At 40.8% G+C, this 18,145-nt stretch overlaps 1 protein-coding gene across 3 annotated transcripts; it reads left to right on the top strand.

The window, feature by feature from the left end:
- The first annotated feature begins 162 nt into the window (after positions 1-162).
- Positions 163-18,091, top strand: LOC118372017 (acyl-CoA-binding domain-containing protein 5A). 3 transcript variants are annotated; one of them, XM_035757721.1, is made up of 13 exons: positions 163-278; positions 634-756; positions 8,294-8,414; positions 11,779-11,851; positions 12,058-12,175; positions 12,588-12,824; positions 12,940-13,146; positions 14,561-14,655; positions 14,828-15,020; positions 15,120-15,319; positions 15,562-15,615; positions 15,750-15,859; positions 16,079-18,091. In XM_035757721.1, the coding sequence occupies exons 2-13, from the start codon at positions 672-674 to the stop codon at positions 16,089-16,091; spliced, it is 1,506 nt and encodes a 501-aa protein (XP_035613614.1). In that variant the 5' UTR covers positions 163-278; positions 634-671; the 3' UTR covers positions 16,092-18,091. The 3 variants fall into 3 exon arrangements, with proteins under 3 accessions (XP_035613614.1, XP_035613623.1, XP_035613635.1); XM_035757730.1 differs by having other exon boundaries at positions 214-278; positions 616-756; XM_035757742.2 differs by lacking the exons at positions 163-278; positions 634-756; positions 8,294-8,414 and adding an exon at positions 11,199-11,535.
- The last annotated feature ends 54 nt before the right edge of the window (positions 18,092-18,145 follow it).

The raw sequence follows: 18,145 nt of genomic DNA, 5'->3' as shown, positions 1-18,145 counted from the left end.
GTTAAGTAGACCCAGCCAGACCCAGCTGATATTACATTGGTGTCTATGGGAGCGCCACCCCCTTAAGTAAACAGGAACTGACCATTTTCAATGGTCAACGGCCTGAGTGAACTATCTTTATTTAACCACCATCTCCGATATTTCTCTCCATTTTAGCAGTAGAAAACTACAACTCCCTTAGCATACAGTGCCTGTCATTACTGTATTGTGCATGGCTTCTGTTGGTAAGAATAAAAAGAGGTCGCCAAGCAAGTCTCAAACAAGTAGATCATTAAATGGTGAGTGACTAACGTACTTATCTTATTTACCAAGTACAATGCAAAGTTATTTTTGTGTTAGTTAGAAAGATAAAACTTACACGGTTGTTTTTAAACCATTGGTGTTGTTTCTTGCATTGAGCGCTCTAAATTTCAGAGACGACATAACCTCCTGGTGGCTTTGATTTAGCTTAGGCTACTGTTGTGGGGTTGTATTCAAATAGTCAGCTGTATATATACTAACTTGCATGTTATTGTGAACGGTTTGCAATGGCTATTTGAACAATGTTATTATGGGCGTATGACCTAGCTGAAGCCACAAATATTGCTGCAACCAAGTCAACTATTTTGTTAGTAGAATTTCAATTATCTCTAGGTTTGAAGAGTTCGCTGTCGTAATTCACACTTCGGTTCATGATGGAGATGGAGGATGGCAGACCTTTGTACGAGCAGAGGTTTGACGCGGCTGTCAAAGTGATACAAAGCTTGCCTCCAGACGGTAAGAGCTTTAACTACGGGCAAGGCTATATTCCACATTGTAGCAAAGGCAATTAAGTTAGCCTACATACAGTGCATTCGGAAAGTATTCAGATCCCTTGACTTCTTAGCCAATTTGTTACATTACAGCATTATTCTAAAATTGATTAAATAATCGTCCCCTCATCAATTTACACACAATACCCCATAATAACAAAGAAAAAACAGGTTTAGACATTTTTCCAAATTTATAAGAGATAAACAGCGTAAATATCACATTTTACATAAGTATTCAGACCCTTTACTCGGTACTTTGTTGTAGCACCTTTGGCAGCAATTACAGCCTCGAGTCTTCTTGGGTATGACAGTTCAAGCTTAGCACAACTGTATTTGGGGAGTTTCTCCCATTCTTCTATGCAGATCCTCTGAAGCTGTGTCAGGTTGGATGGGGAGCTTCGCTGCAAAGCTATTTTCAGGTCTCTCGAGATGTTCCGATCGGGTTCAAGTCCGGAATTTGGCAGGGCCACACAAGGACATTCAGAGACTTGTCCCGAAGCCACTCCTGCATTGTCTTGGCTGTGTGCTTAGGTTCGTTGTCCTGTTGGAAGGTGAACCTTCACCCCAGTCTGAGGTCCTGCGCAGGTTTTTATCAAGGATCTCTCCGTACTTTGCTCCATCTTTCCCTCGACCCTGACTAGGGCTGGACGATATGGGCAAAATATTTAAATATTATATCACAGTATTTTGTTATATAATATACCAGGATGGTATTTGACAGTATTTTTAGTTTTTGAAAAATAAAAGTGCTACATTTGCTTCATGAGTAGTGAGTGTTCCTAGGGTGGCAACACATACATACATACTCAATTGCAGTGGTGGAAAAAGTACCCAAATGTCATACTTGAGTAAAAGTAAAGATATGTTAATAGAAAATTATTCAAGTAAAAGTGAAAGTCGCCAAGTAAAATACTACTTGAGTAAAAGTCTAAAAGTATTTGGTTTTAAACATACTTAAGTATCAAAAGTAAAAGTATAAATCATTTCAAATTCCTTATGTTAAGCAAACCAGATGGCACCATTTTATTTTTTATTTACAGATAGCCATGGGCACACTCCAACATTCAGACACAATTTACTAATAAAGCATTTGTGTTTAGTGAGTCCTCCAGATCAGAGGCAGTAGATGACCAGGGATGTTATCGTGATAAGTGCGTGAATTTGACCATTTTCCTGTCCTGCTAAGCATTCAAAATGTAATGTACTTTTAGGTGTCAGGGAAAATGTATGGAGTAAAAGTACAGTATTTTCTTTAGGAATGTAGTGAAGTAAAAGTTGTCAAAAATATTAATAGTAAAGTACAGATACCAAAGAAAATTACTTAAGTAGTACTTTCAAGTATTTTAACTTAAGTAAAAAATACTTTCAAGTACTACTTAAGTACTTTACACCACTGCTCAATTGAAATCATGTCCATGCTGCCACGTAGGGCTGCACGATATGGGCAAATAATCTAGGACTTATTTTTAACCGAATGTTGCAATTGCAATTTGACTTGCGAATTAGAGCAAAACTTTTGGAATCATGGAAATATAATGACTTCTAATTCTATAGTTAGAATATAGTAGTGGGCACTTTGAATACAGTGTTGTTTGAGATGACAATTAATTAAAATGCCAGAGAGGATTTATTGTGACAGGGTAGGAACTTAAGTGTTTCCTAGGGGACCCTAAAAGCTTTGGCTACATGGCATGTTTTCTCTTAGCTACTTTATGTAGCGAACATATTCTTCCTTTGCATATTCCTCTTTGATGTTGCACAAACAACATGCTGATTTCAGTCTACACCCTCACTGGTATTATCAGGCTGTATTAGCTAGCTACATTTGCTCTTAATCAGTACATGTATTAGTTGCTAGCTATTAGCGGCTAACAATTAGACAAACTATTGTTGATGTAAGAAACAAACTAATAGTGTCATTATATAACGCTAGTGGATTTATATTAAGAAGCAAAGTGAAAACAGCATTGTTGTCATCAACATTGCTTCATGTGCTGCATTGACCATGCAGACTGAACTTGTGGTTGAGGAACATCAAATGCGCTCCTTGAGTGACGGGGCGTGGCTAGGTCTGTGTGCATGGAGAGAAAGAGCGGAGAGAGATGATTCAAGTAACTAAATGCACTATAAAAATTGACATTACACATGACGTATCACATTTAACAAACCAAACATTCAAATACTGGTACCGCCCAGCCCTAATCCTGAGGAGTGGCTTCCATCTGGCACATCTACCATAAAGGACTGATTGGTGGAGTGCTGCAGAGATGGTTGTCCTTTTGGAAGGTTCTCCCATCACAGAGGAACTCAGGAGCTCTGTCAGAGTGATCATCGGGATTTTGGGCACCTCCCTGATCAAGACCCTTCTATCCCGATTGCTCAGTTTGGCCGGACGGCCAGCTCTCAGAAGAGTCTTGGGTGTTCCAAACATCTTCCATTTAAGAATGATGGAAGCCACTGTGTTCTTGTGGAACTTCAGTGCGGCAGACATTTTTTGATACCCTTCTCCAGATCTCTATGGAGCTCTATGGACAATTCCTTCGACCTCATGGCTTGGTTTTTGCTCTGACATGCACTGTCAACTGTGAGATCTTACATAGACAGGTGTGTGCCGAACCAAATCATGTCCAATCAATTGAACTAACACAGGTGGACTTCACTCAAGTTGTAGAAACATCTCAAGGATGATCAATGGAAACGGGATGCACCTGAGCTCAATTTCGAGTCTCATAGCAAAGGATCTGAATACTTACGTAAATAAGGTATTTACGTTTTATTTATTTTATAAATGAACAAACATTTCTGAAAACATATTATTTTCGCTTTGTCATTATGGGGTGTGTAGACTGAGGATAATAAAAAATAAAAAAATGTGGGGGGGGGCTGTAACATAACAAAGTGAAAAAAGTCAATGGGTCTGAATACATTCCACATGCACTGTACAACAACTGTATTGGAATAGGTCTTTTTTCCTTTTCTATAGCCTGAGTTACATTACAATGCATACAAAAACATTCATAAAAAACAAATGATGAAAGAAAAGCATTGCAAGTTTGAATTTTGTAAAGGTAGTGTGGTAGAAGTGGATTTTTTTATTCGATCAATAATGACAAACCTCCTGGCATTGACAACATAGATGGAAAGCTTCTGAGGATGGTAGTTGACTCTATAGCCATTCCTATCCTATCTTTAATCTGAGCCTGGAGGAAAGTCTTTGTGCTCAGGCCTGAAGAGAAGTCATTCCGCTACCCAGGAGTGGTAAAGCGGCCTTTACTGTTTCTAACAGCAGACCTATCAGCTTGCTGCCAGCTCTTAGCAAACTGTTGGGGGAAATTGTGTTTGACCAAATACAATGCTATTTCTCAGAAAACAGACTTTCAGCATGCTTATAGAGAAGGGCACTTATTATGTACTGCACTGACACTTGACTGATGATTGGTTTAAATAAATTAATCATAAGAAGATTGTGGGAGTTGTACTGTTAGATTTCAGTGCAGACTTTGATATTATTGATCATAACCTGTTGTTGAGAACGTACAGTACCAGTCAAAAGTCTGGACACACCTACTCATTGCACGTTTATTTTCTATATATTTTTCCATTGTAGAATCATAGTGAAGACATCAAAACTATGAAACAACACATATGGAATCATGTAGTAAAAAAAAAGTGTTAAAAAAATCCAAAAATATTTTTAAATGTAGCCATTGATGATAGTTTTGCACACTCTTGGCATTCTCTCAACCAGCTTCATGCGGTAGTCCCCTGGAATGCATTTAAATTAACAGCTGTACCTTGTTAAAAGTTCATTTGTGGAATTTCTTTCCTTCTTAATGTGTTTGAACCAATCAGTTGTGCTGTGACAAGGTATACAGAAGATAACCCTATTTGGTAAAATACCAAGTCTATATAATTGCAAGAACAGATCAAATAAGCAAAGAGAAATGACAGTCCATCATTACTTTAAGACATGAAGGTCAGTCAATCCAAAAAAATTCTAGACCTTTGAAAGTTTCTTCAAGTGCAGTTGCAAAAACCATCAAGCGCTATGATGAAACTGGCTCTCAGAAGAAGACTCAGAGTTACCTCTGCTGGAGAGGATAAGTTCACGAGTTACCAGCCTCAGAAATTGCAACTCAAATAAATGCTTCACATGGTTCAAGTAACAGACACATCTCAACATCAACTATTCAGAGGAGACTGTGTGAATCAGGCCTTCATGATTGAATTGCTGCAAAGAAACCACATCTGAAAGACACCAATAAAAAGAAGAGACTTGCTTGGGACAAGAAACACGAGCAATGGGACATTAGATGAGTCCAAATTTGAGATTTTTGCTTCCAACCGCTGTGTCTTTGTTAGACGCAGAGTAAGTGAACGGATGATCTCCACATGTGTAGTTTCCACTGTGAAGCATGGAGGAGGAGGTGTGATGGTGCTTTGCTGTTGACACTGTCAGTCATTTATTTAGAATTCAAGTCACACTTAACCAGCATGGCTACCACAGCATTACGCGATATGCCATCCCATCTTGTTTGCGCTTAGTGGGACTATCTTTTGTTTTCAACAGGACAATCACCCAACACACCTCCAGGCTGTGTAAGGGCTATTTGACCAAGAAGGAGAGTGATGGAGTGCTGCATCAGATGACCTGGCCTCCATAATCACCTGACCTCAACCCAATTGAGATGGTTTGGGATGAGTTGGACCGCAGAGTGAATGAAAAGCAGCCAACAAGTACTCAGCATATGTGGTAACTCCTTCAAGACTGTTGAAAAGAATTCCAGGTGAAGCTGGTTGAGAGAATGCCAAGAGTGTGGAAAGCTGTTATCAAGGCAAAAGGTGGCTACTTTGAAGAACATCAAATATAAAACATATTTTGATTTGTTTAACAATTTGGTTTACTACATGATTCCATATGTGTTATTTCATAGTTTTGATATCTTCACTATTATTCTACAATGTAAAAATAAAGAGAAATCTTGAATGAGTAGGTGTGCCCAACCTTTAACAGGTGTGTTATGGCTTTTCAACCTCTGCTCTGAATCCACGATATGGCAATATATCTAATAGAACTCAAAGGGTTTTCTTTAATGGAAGCTTCTATAATATCAAACATGTAAAGTGTGGTGTACCGTAGAGCAGCTCTCTAGACCCTCTACTCTTTTCTATTTTTACCAATGACCTGCCAAAGGCATTAAATGAACCATGTGTGTCCATTTATGCTGATGGTTCAACCATATACGCCTCTACAACCACAGCTAATGAAGTATCTGAATCCCTTAACCAAGAGTTGCAGTCTGTTTTGGAATGGGTGGCCAGTAATAAACTGGTCCTGAACATCTCTAGAACTAAGAGCATTGTATTTGGTATAAATAATTCTCTACGTTCTAGACCTCAGCTGAATCTGGTAATAAATGCTGTGGATGTTGAGCAAGTTGAGGAGACTAAATTGCTTGGCGTTACCTAAGATTGTAAACTGTCACGGTCAAACATAGATTCAATGGTTGTAAAGATGGGGAGAGGTCTGTCCGTAATAAAGAGATGCTCTGCTTTTTCGACTCCACACTCCAAAAAGCAAGTTCTTCAAGCTATAGTTTTGTCTTATCTTGATTATTGTCCAGTTGTATGGTTGAGTGCTGCAAGGAAGAGCTAGTTAAGCTGGCCCAGAACAGAGCGGCACGTCTTGCTCGTCATTGTAATCAGAGGGCTAATATATATAAAGAAGTGATGCAGTCAGTCTCTCCTCAACTCTTAGCCATGAGAGACTGGCATGCATAATATATTATCTATATATATACACTGCTCAAAAAAATAAAGGGAACACTTAAACAACACAATGTAACTCCAAGTTAATCACACTTCTGTGAAATCAAACTGTCCACTTAGGAAGCAACACTGATTGACAATACATTTCACATGCTGTTGTGCAAATGGAATAGACAACAGGTGGAAATTATAGGCATTTAGCAAGACACCCCCAATAAAGGAGTGGTTCTGCAGGTGGGGACCACAAACCACTACTCAGTTCCTATGCTTCCTGGCTGATGTTTTGGTCAATTTTGAATGCTGCCGGTGCTTTCACTCTAGTGGTGGCATGAGACGGAGTCTACAACCCACACAAGTGGCTCAGGTAGTGCAGCTCATCTAGGATGGCACATCAATGCGGGATGTGGCAAGAAGGTTTGATGTGTCTGTCAGTGTAGTGTCCAGAGCATAGAGGCGCTACCAGGAGACAGGCCAGTACATCAGGAGACGTGGAGGAGGCCGTAGGAGGGCAACAACCCGGCAGCAGGACCGCTACCTCTGCCTTTGTGCAAGGAGGAGCAATGCCAGAGCCCTGCAAAATGACCTCCAGCAGGCCACAAATGTGCATGTGTCTGCTCAAACGGTCAGAAACAGACTCCATGAGGGTGGTATGAGGGCCCGACGTCCACAGGTGGGGGTTGTGCTTACAGCCCAACACCGTGCAGGACGTTTGGCATTTGCCAGAGAACACCAAGATTGGCAAATTCGCCACTGGCGCCCTGTGCTCTTCACAGATGAAAGCAGGTTCACACTGAGCACGTGACAGAGTCTGGAGACACTGTGGAGAACGTTCTGCTGCCTGCAACATCCTCCAGCATGACCGGTTTGTGGGGTGGCATTTCTTTGGGGGGCCGCACAGCCCTCCATGTGCTCGCCAGAGGTAGCCTGACTGCCATTAGGTACCGAGATGAGATCCTCAGACCCCTTGTGAGACCATATGCTGGTGCGGTTGGCCCTGGGTTCCTCCTAATGCAAGACAATGCTAGACCTCATGTGGCTGGAGTGTGTCAGCAGTTCCTGCAAGAGGAAGGCATTGATGCATTGGACTGGCCCGCCCGTTCCCCAGACCTGAATATATATATATATTTATATATATATTTATATATATATTATGCATGCCAGTCTCTCATGGCTAAGAGTTGAGGAGAGACTGACTGCATCACTTCTTCTTTTTCAGAAACATTAATGTGTTAAAAATCCCAAATTGTTTGCACACACACTTACCCTGCAAGACATGCCACCTGGAGTCTTTTCACATTCTCCAAATCCAGAACAAATTTAGATACATTATTGCATAGAACTCCATTCCATCTCTTATTGCTCAAATTAACAGCAAACCTGGTTTCAAAAAACAGATAAAGCAACACCTCACAGCACAACGCCTCTCCCCTATTTGACCTAGATAGTTTGTGTGTACAGTATGTATTGATATATAGGCTACATGTGCCTTTTTAAAAATGTATGTTGTTTTTTTACTTGAGCTGTTCTTGTCTATTAATGTTCTATATTATGTCATGTTTCATGTTTTGTGTGGTCCCCAGGAACATTAGCTGCTGCTTTCGCAAAAGCTAATGGGGATCCTAATAAAATACAATGAAATTACAATTTGAATGCAACGTGTGTGAACCCCACAGAGTTTTTTTTCTTCCCAAAAGCCTGTCAAATGTAAGATGTATTTTGTGTATCCATTCCAGGTTCCTTTCAGCCCTCTAATGACATGATGCTCAGGTTTTACAGTTACTACAAACAAGCCACACTTGGACCCTGCAACATACCCAGACCTGGCTTTTGGGATCCGGTGGGAAAAGTGAAATGGTAATGCAAAGTTCACCGTAGGAGCATAACAGCAGGAAGTAGTTTGACGGTGGGGGTGCTGCGATGATGGGGGGGGTGTTATAATTATAATAATCTGATAATACTTGTGGAATATTTAAAAAAAAGTTGCTTTATGTTTTCCAGTTTCTTTAAATGCTTTGCAAATGCAACTTATTACTATGTGACAACGGAAAATGTCTATTCATTCCTTTTCAACTCAAATGCTATTTGTCACATACACGTGTTTAGCAGATTTTTTTTTTTTTATTGCGGGTGTAGTGAAATGCAAGGCGCTCTTATCCAGACCAACTTACAGTAGTGAGTGCGTACATTTGTATACTTTTCATGTGTTGCTGCAGCACCCTCCGCACCCACACTTCCCCCAGCTCTGTGTAGGAGTCAAATAAGGTCTTGGAACAGAGATTCTTCACTGGGGTCCTATTTTTATTCTCTGTATTGTAGTCCTTGCAGTTAACTCTCCTATTGCCATATTTTGTCTGATTTATCTCGGGACCTGTTGTGCTGGAGAGCGATCATATGTCAGGTCACCTTCTACCCACTTGGCGTGCGTTGACAGTGCTTACTTGTGTACAATGTAGATTGTTAAAGAAGATGGCTACACTAAGCAAATTCTCTTTTAGGTTTGACACTGAAGCTATTTATAATCGGTTAACTATTAGACTATTAGTGCTTTACCGGCCCTAACTTGTAGAGTTGGCAGGCCAGCTGCTGCTTAGCTCAATGTGCATCTGGGTCATTGACCAAGTGGATACTCTGCTGATAACAAATGTCATGATTATGACATTAGGAATCAGGTTTGAGGAGGTAACTTTGGTTAACTTTGAGTACAACTCGAGATAACCGGTGCAACAAGAGTGGCTCCCTTTTAAGCCAGATACATTTCAATGGCAATGAATCCTTCAGTGGTAACCTGCTCCCGGGCAGGCTAAATCAGGGCTAACTCCATTAATTCGGAATGACGTGTCTGAGCCGCGAGGTGAGGACAAATGGAATCAGATTACATCCCTCTTGCAAAGAATGCGTCATCATCCCCTTCTTTTGAGTAAAATGACTTGATTTTAAACGTTTTATTTATCAAATGTTTTTTTTGTATAATATGTTAGGATTGCTATCACATTTAGTAATGATAGAATGCATTTGAAATGTAATGCACAGTAAAACTTTTATGACTTATTACAATTATTTGTTGATAGGAGTGGGGGAAAAAGGTGCTCGAGCATACCAAAGACGGCTAGACGATAAGTAATAAAATAAGGACCTCATTTCAAAACGCCTGTTTCCCACCATGGTCTGCCGGATTGGCAAAATAACTTTTCTTTCATTTTGATTCAACACAAACTAAAATGTGGCACAGACTCGCCCATGAATTGATGCTTCAGCAGTGTCTCAATGAAGAGTTCGACGAGCCACGTGCGACATGCATGCGCAGTTACAAGCCTGCTAGAGTTAGCGGCAGGCGGACGAGCATTCTCCACCGTCGTTGTACGGATAAAGATGGAATGTGACGCTGAAGCTGGCTAGCTTTAGAAAACCCTGAGAAGATCTAGCTTCCTTTCATAGTATACCTCTCAGAACTATAATGCTTGACACGCTGCCCATGGCTCCTATTTCAGTGTCCATTATGTAGATGACATTTCAAGAATGGAAAGAAAGTTTATTATAATACACAAGATCCTTGGGTATTGCAGTTTTTCTGTCCCTGATAACCTGTATCACATTTTTTCCCAAGGCAATATGCATTTGGAAAGTATTCAGACCCCTTCCCAACATTTTGTTACGTTATAGACTTATTCTAAAATGGATTAAATAAAAAATTATCCTCAACCTACACACAATACCCTATAATGACAAAGCGAAAACAGGTTTTTAGAAATTTTAGCAAATGTATTCAAATAAAAAACAGATATTACATTTACATAAGCATTCAGACCCTTACTCAGTACTTTGTTGAAGCACCTTTGCCGGTGATTACAGTCTTGAGTCTTCTTGGGTATGACGCTACAAGCTTGGCACACCTGTATTTGGGGAGTTCTGCAGATCTTCTCAAGCTCTGTCAGGTTGGATGGGGAGCGTTTCTGCACAGCTATTTTCAGGTCTCTCCAGAGATATTAGATCGGGTTCAAGTCTGGACTCTGGCTGGGCCACTCAAGGAGATTCAGAGACTTGTCCCAGAAGCCACTCCAGCGTTGTCTTGGCTGTGTGCTTAGGGTCGTTGCCCTGTTGGAAGGTGAGCCTTTGCCCCAGTCTGAGGTCCTGAGCACTCTGAAGCAGGTTTTCATCAAGGATCGCTCTGTCCATCTATCCCTTGATTCTGACTAGTCTCGCAGTCCTTGCCGCTGAAAAACATCCCCACAGCATTATGCTGTTACCACAATGCTTCACTGTATGGATGGTGCCAGGTTTCTTCCTGACGTGATGCTTGGCATTCAGGCCAAATAGTTCAATCTTGGTATTGTCAGACCAGAGAATCTTGTTTCTCATGGTCTGAGAGTCCTTTAGGTGCCTCTTGGCAAACTACAAACTGGCTGTCATGTGCCTTTTACTGAGGAGTAGCTTCCATCTGGCCACACTACCATAAAGGCCTGATTGATGGAGTGCTTCAGTGATGGTTCTCCCTCTGGAAGATTATTCTATCTCCACAGAGGAGCTCTGTCAGAGTGACCATCGGGTTCTTGGTCACCTTCCTGATCAAGGCCCTTCTCCCCCGATTGTTTGGCCGGGCGGCCAGCTCTAGGAAGAGTCTTAGTGGTTCCAAACTTCTTCTATTTAAGAATGATGGAAGCAACTGCAACCTTCAATGCTGCAGAAATGTTTTGGTACCCTTCCCCAGATCTGTGCCTCGACACAATCCTGTCTCTGAGCTCTACGGACAATTCCTTCGACCTCATGGCTTGGTTTTTCCTCTGACATGCACTGTCAACTGTGGGACCTTTTTTATATAGACGTGTGTGCCTTTCCAAATCATGTCCAATCAATTGAATTTACCACAGGTGGACTCCAATCAAGTTGTAGAAACATCTCAAGGATGATCAATGGAAACAGGATGCACCTGATCTCAATTTCGAGTCTCATAGCAAAGGGTCTGAATAATGCAAATAAGGTATTTCTTATTTTATCTGTAATACCTTTCCAAAAATGTCTAAACCTGTTTTCACTTTGTCATTATGGGGAATTGTGTGTGGATTGACGAGGAACAAAAAAATATGTTATCCATTTTAGAATAAGGCTGTAACGTAACAAAATGTGGAAAAAGTGAAAGGGTCTGAATACTTTCCGCATGCACTGTACTCCAGGAGACACTTAATGTAGGTGTTATGTTAAACATCTTGTTCTGTCTACATAGGGATGCATGGAGTGATCTGGGAGATATGCCCAAGGAAGAGGCTATGACCGCTTACGTTGATGAAATGAAGCTGGTAAGTGCATACCAGCGTTGGCGTCTATTCTAATACATTGTTGATGAATTCAGGAAGTGAATAGAATTATATTCTTGGATTGACATTTCCTGAGTTCAATGAAGTCGGTCACTTTGTTGATGAAGATCTGTCTGAATTGCATTCAGACAGGATCACTTGGACGTCAGTGGACACTAAATGTGTTTGTTGTGGTATTTAAACAACAGATCCTAGAGGGCATGCCCTGTACAGATGAGGTAGAGCAGCTTCTAAAGGTGCTGGGCCCGTTCTACGAACAGGTGGAAGAGAAAAAGCAGATACATCAGGTGTCAGACCTGTCCGCAGGTACTGTAACTCCCTTTCTAATTTGATTTCATATGAATTTGATTTATTTCATTTGGAATGTCTTCCATTTTAACATATCCATTTCTATCATGTGCTAAGCTCGTTTGACAAGGTTTGCTCGGCAACTTGAAGGCAAGTGTATGGACATGTATCATTTAACCACAATGACCTGCCCCATAGTTATGTCTGGTGTGGTAGTTCTGTATAAATACATTTTAGTTCATGTTTTTTTTAGATACATTTTTGCTTTATATCGCCTAGTTTGGCTAAATTTGAATTTATCTCCTCGTTTAGCTAAATTAGAATTGATCTCCTCATATGTCTCCTAGTATATCTTCTAGTTTGGCTAAATTAAACTAATAGTAACATATAGTTTTAATAACGTTGTAACACTGTTGTTGCTATGCGGCAGGTTTTGGAACCATGCTAACATCAGCACCTTCAAAAAGTGTCACAAAGAGCCTCATTAGGACAATGGAAATGAATGGCACTTTGGAGACACGGCAACCCAGACAGGCTGTTGAACCTCCGAAGCCCAAAGCCATGGCACTGAAGGAACAGGGGGAGGAAGAGGAGTTTGAGTTTGATGAGGAAGATGAGATGGAGGATAGAAAATTAGAAATTGTTGAGATAAAAGAGGTGAAAAAAGGTATATGTTGTCGAACATTAAAAAATGTAAAAAAATAAGAAAGGAAAACGTTAAGCAGAAATGATTATCTTGTAATAATATTTTTATTTTATTTTTTATCTTTCATTGAAAAAAGCCTCAGTCCCACAGCCGAAGAAAAATGGCTCATCCAGGAGACCTAAAGTACCCCTGTCCAATGGTAATGTGTGGAATGGAGTGGGCCACCTCCCCAATGGGACCCATACTTCCAAGGCTGCACTGAACAGTGAGGACTCAGAGGAGGGCCTCACCAACAGCACCCTGCCCTTGGAGCCCCATGTCCAAGTCAACGGCCACCACGCAGGTGGGTACCACTGGTTAAAGTTGCATCGACGACAGCAGGGCCCTCCAACCCTGTTCTTGAAGAGCTACCCTCCTGAAGGTTTTGGCTCCAACCATAATCTGGCGCACCTGATTTTAATAATTAGCTGGTTGATAAGCTAAATCATGTTAGTTATAACTGGGGTTGAAGGGAAAATTGACAGGAGGCTAGCTGTCCAGGATCAGGGTTGTAGTGCCCTGGACAACAGTGACATACTGTAGTGAAGGGCAGGGTTTCCTAAACTTGGTCCTGGGGCCCCCTATGGGTGCATGTTTTGTTTTTTTCCCTAGCACTACACAGCATTCAAATAACTAAAGATTGATGATGAGTTGATTATTTGAATCAGCTGTGTAATGCTAGGGCAAAAAACAAAACCTGGTGGAGGGAAAGGGAAAATACCTAGTCAGTTGCACAACTGAATGGATTCAACCGAAATGTGTCTTCCATGTTTAACCTCTGAATCAGAGAGGTGGGTGGGGGGGTGTTGTTAACTACCTTGGTTAGAATGTTGTTCCTACATTGCCATCGTCTACGCTTTGAGTTCTATTCATAGCCGCCAGATTATGAATAGTAAATTGCTCTTCACACTAACATTACTTTTTATTTGTTGTAAACACAAAAAGGTAGGAGCTCTTTCCCTGCGGTAACCAATAGGTATTTCGGGCACCATAGAAAAAGATAGAAACTAACAAATCCGGTTGCATGATGGAGATTACATTTGTGTATTGTTGTAACGTATACCATAGATATACAGACTTAGCTATTATATTAGGCCTTGAGGTTTTTTTTATAACAGAACTGAGTATTGAAATTGGATACAATTCACAATTGTCTTTGATATCCACTATGCAGAATATCAACATTGCTCGTTTCAACAAGAATCAGGCCTTATAGGCCTAACCCAGATCCACCATTAACCAGATGTCCATAAAAGGTTTAAAGATGGATTGTCAGTCCTCTGTAGATTAGCACCCTGCCTGCCCACAGTGGGCGGTTGTTCTCATGGATCCTTGGCCATGTGATCTGATAAGCTGCTCAGCTTTACTCCCAGAGCTGTTGCAACTCTGCATTTCCCTAGGAACAGCCACAGACTCCCTGCTCTGATGGATTGCCATTACATTATGCTCCTAAAAGCTGGTCTATGGTCAGTTGTGTTCCTATTACTTTCACCTCTCACCAACTCATTACATCAAATTAGTGATCACCTTGAGAAAGGATGTATTTGGAATGTGGAACACACAATATGATGCGAATGGAGGACAGGCCTCTGCTATGATTGCATTTGTGTGCTAGCGGGACTGATTAAGAAGCAACAAACTTCTCTCTGAGGGAAGGTCCCATATGGCTATGAATCTGACCTGACCTGTATGGGACGGGGTACTATTTGTTCCCATAGATCTCGACGCGGATGTATTCAGGCCCTATCGCGTGGCCAGTGACTCAGACAGCGAGGTCTACTGCGACTCCATGGACCAGTTTGGCCTGGAAGAGGTAAGAAGCAAAGTTGACACCTAGTCAATTACACAACTGAATGTATTCAACCGAAATGTGTCTTCCCGCATTTAACCCAACTCTTCTGAATCTGAGGGCACAAGCACAGTGTACAGACAATGCAAGTACACAGAGCATTTCCAAATCCTCATGTATGTGTGTTTTGGTCCAGGGCTCTGGGGCACAAACTGACCGCTGTCTGGAGCTGGATGAGGAGCATGGGGAAAAGGGGGAGAGTAGTGGAGGGGCCAGTGTGGCGGGCATCCAGTGTGGCGCGGAGAATGGGGAGACTTGTGGAGGGGCCTCTCCGAGACAAAGACTGAATGCAGGCAGGCCCAATAGCTCCCTGGTCAGGAGAGAACGAGGTACAGTGTGTGTGTGCGTTTAGGCCCTGTCTTACTTCTCTTTTTACCTACAAGTGTGTGTCAGTGTTTACACCTCTCTTCCGTGTTTGCGTGTTATAGGTTCTAGGTCTTCAGGGCACAGTCCAGGTGCCCAGAAGGCCTTGCAGGGTAGCGGGGGGGACGGGGAGCGGTGGGGGGGCGCGGGGACACCAGGAGGCAGTCTGAATGAGCAGATTGTAGTGGTGCTGGCCAGACTGCAGGAAGACATGCAATGTGTCCTGGAGAGACTGCACACACTGGAGGCCCTCACTGCATCCCAGGTCAGAGACCCACATTTAGCAATTGAAGTATATTACATAGCCTGTTGATAGTGACTGCTGTGGAAAGGGTATCTAATAGCAAACCGGCAGTTATGCAGTACCTAAACACCTCAATATTTTGTATTCATTCTTAATACTTCAGGATTTTGGATCATGACTTTAAGATGGACTGTAACTATTTAGGTATGTTATAAGTACTAATTTGTTTTGTACCTTCTCCCTTATCTCTACATGTCCTCTAGGCAAGGTCATCGGTTCAACCATACCCACCATCACCCCTGGCAAAGAATAGTAAGGTACGGTGTGCTGCCTTTACTCTCTGCCAACATTTAATTTGGACTCACATCGTCATAGACTAAAGATGCCCTTTGGTTTTAGGGATGTTGTGACCTTCAGTTGGATCACTTTTTATTTATCCTCTGTCCTCTAGAAACCATCCTGGTGGCCTTTCGACGTGTCTCCCAGCACTGTAGCCTTTGCTGTTGTGTGGCCATTTGTGGTGCAGTGGCTTATACGCCAATATCTTCAACGTAGGAGAAGGTAAATTGTATAGCCAGATGGGGATATTCTAAAATAACTAAGTCGATTGTATTTTTTGTGTAAATTGAGACATTTTGTTACATTTATGTTAGTTGTTCATCCATTCATGATTCTGCCTCTGATACTCTCTATATGTGGATACTGTAGCTCTATCAAAATAATATATTGTTTGATAGAGGCTTGTACTTAGTAAGAATGTTTTCTTGTCCCCACTATCAGACGAATCAATTGAAAAATCTCCCAGCCCAAATACACAAAGTGACGAGAAGATTCTCAGCAGTCTTTGGTTTGTTCCGGCACCTCCTTTATGCTTTCCCCCACACCTCTGTAACTCTAGCTTTTGCGCTATGAAGATTGCACTCGGAGTAGTGAGTGGTGGAAGCCTCGCAAGCCACTAGCACTAGAATTTAAATCAAAGAGAAATGTGAATGTATTGAACCACAGCTTGTAATCGTGCAAGCTTTTTTTGAGATGATAGGCTACAATTACTTTACTACATTAGTAATTATTTTGCTCTCAAGAAATGACTAGGATTTAACTTGGGAGGGAAAGTTATTGTTTGTGTTTCTTGATTATGGCATTGTTCGTTGATAGATCACAATAGTTTATTTTATTGCAAGTATGCCGAACAACTTATGGGCATTATAAGAACTATCTTATCTAACTTGTCCTGCAAATGCCTGCCATGGACATAATGCAATATATCATAATAGTTTCTTAGGCAATGCTGCTAATATATTGTGATAACTGTCGGTAGATAAAGTGTATATATGATGTATTCTTTGAAAGGTACATTTAATTCTGAAAATGTATTATTTCTAATAACATGAAATGAAAATTAAGGCTTTGTCTTTGGTTAACCAGGTTGTTGTACATTAAGTTAGGTTGTACATGACTTCTAAATGTTTTATCCAGGATGTGAATGGTTCATATTTTGTAACATACTTCATATCTGATCATGTTTTTATACACATAGCTTGTGTATTTTCTGAATTTCATCAACCCATGATAAAGTGCCTCGCCAATGTAAGTTACGCTACGGTTCTGGAGTATTGTAGTTATGTTCACTTTCAAGTTAAACATCTCAACATTGGACCAAATTCTTTCAAAAAATACAAGAACCAGCTGGATGAGAAATGCTCATTGGACACACAAAAAAAATGTAGGCCGATCCATCCTACACCTTGTTTACAGCAGTGAAAAGCTGTATGAGGATTTTCAAATTCAAACCGAACATAGTGCTTTCTTCTCTAAGGCAGTGTTTTCTAACTCCAGTCCTCGAGTACCTGCACCAGCACACATTTGTGTTGTAGCCAAGCACACCTGATTAAACTCGTCAACTAATCATCAAGCGCTCAATGAGTTGAATCAGGTGAGTTTGTGCGGGGCTAAAACCCAAAACAACGTGTGCTGTTGAAGGTACTGGAGGACATGGGAAACACTGCTCTAAACTGTATGCTTTCGAACCAATCATAAGATTTATCTTTCTCACTTTCTTTAAAGGGCCAATGCAGCATTTTTTCCTCTATAAAGTCATTTATGGATAACAATTAAGTACCTTACTGTGATTGTTTTCAATTTAAAATAGTTTTTTTTAAAAATAGCATAAATTGCTTCTTAGCAAAGAGAAATTTCTCAAGCAAGAATTTTTCTAAGGAAACTGAACATTTGCTGTTATTGGCAGAGGTTTGGAACTTTATTGGTCTAGTAACTAATTTAGCACCAGGTGACGTTATCAGGCAGGCCAAAACCCCAGCCCACCAAAACAGGCTGTAATTTCAGGTAGTCTTTTCAAACAGCTCTTACACTGAAAGGGCATTATAATTTTCAGTACTATTCCAACTTCAGTGTGGAAATATAAAACAGGAAAATCAAATTTTTTAGATTTGTTTTTACTGTCCTTTTAATAGCAATAATCTGATGTGTAAATGTGGTCATGTATGGCATCTGTTTCAAATCTGTTAGATTTAAAAACATTGAATTCATGTAGTATACATTGTTTAAAAATAGCTGTACAGTCCAGATTAATGCAATATTTTAATTGCATTCAAATGTACTGCATACGATTTACATTGGCAGTAGAGCTGATGCTCTTTTCAGAGCCATTGATTTGTTAAATACATTTTCTACTAAATCTAAAGCGCTCTCATTTTCTGCCTTAGGGGTAGATGGTTGTTTGCATGTGATCTGTCATCCAAGGCATGAAAAGTTAATAAAGCATTTTGATCTGTTTGACTGAAAACACATTCCTCTTATGAAGGTTCACAACACACACAAGATCCGACC

The sequence above is a fragment of the Oncorhynchus keta genome, chromosome 4 (assembly GCF_023373465.1).
Source record: "Oncorhynchus keta strain PuntledgeMale-10-30-2019 chromosome 4, Oket_V2, whole genome shotgun sequence".
NCBI classification, from domain to species: Eukaryota; Metazoa; Chordata; class Actinopteri; order Salmoniformes; family Salmonidae; genus Oncorhynchus; species Oncorhynchus keta.
This window is presented reverse-complemented; position numbering and strand designations above follow the sequence as displayed.

Bases quoted from the DNA above. Each gene is read 5' to 3' on its own strand.
- LOC118372017 (XM_035757721.1), top strand. From the start codon at position 672: ATGATGGAGATGGAGGATGGCAGACCTTTGTACGAGCAGAGGTTTGAC. The intron at 12,176-12,587 runs GTACTGTAACTC...GCTATGCGGCAG, and splicing joins GGTGTCAGACCTGTCCGCAG to GTTTTGGAACCATGCTAACA. The intron at 12,825-12,939 runs GTATATGTTGTC...CATTGAAAAAAG, and splicing joins GATAAAAGAGGTGAAAAAAG to CCTCAGTCCCACAGCCGAAG.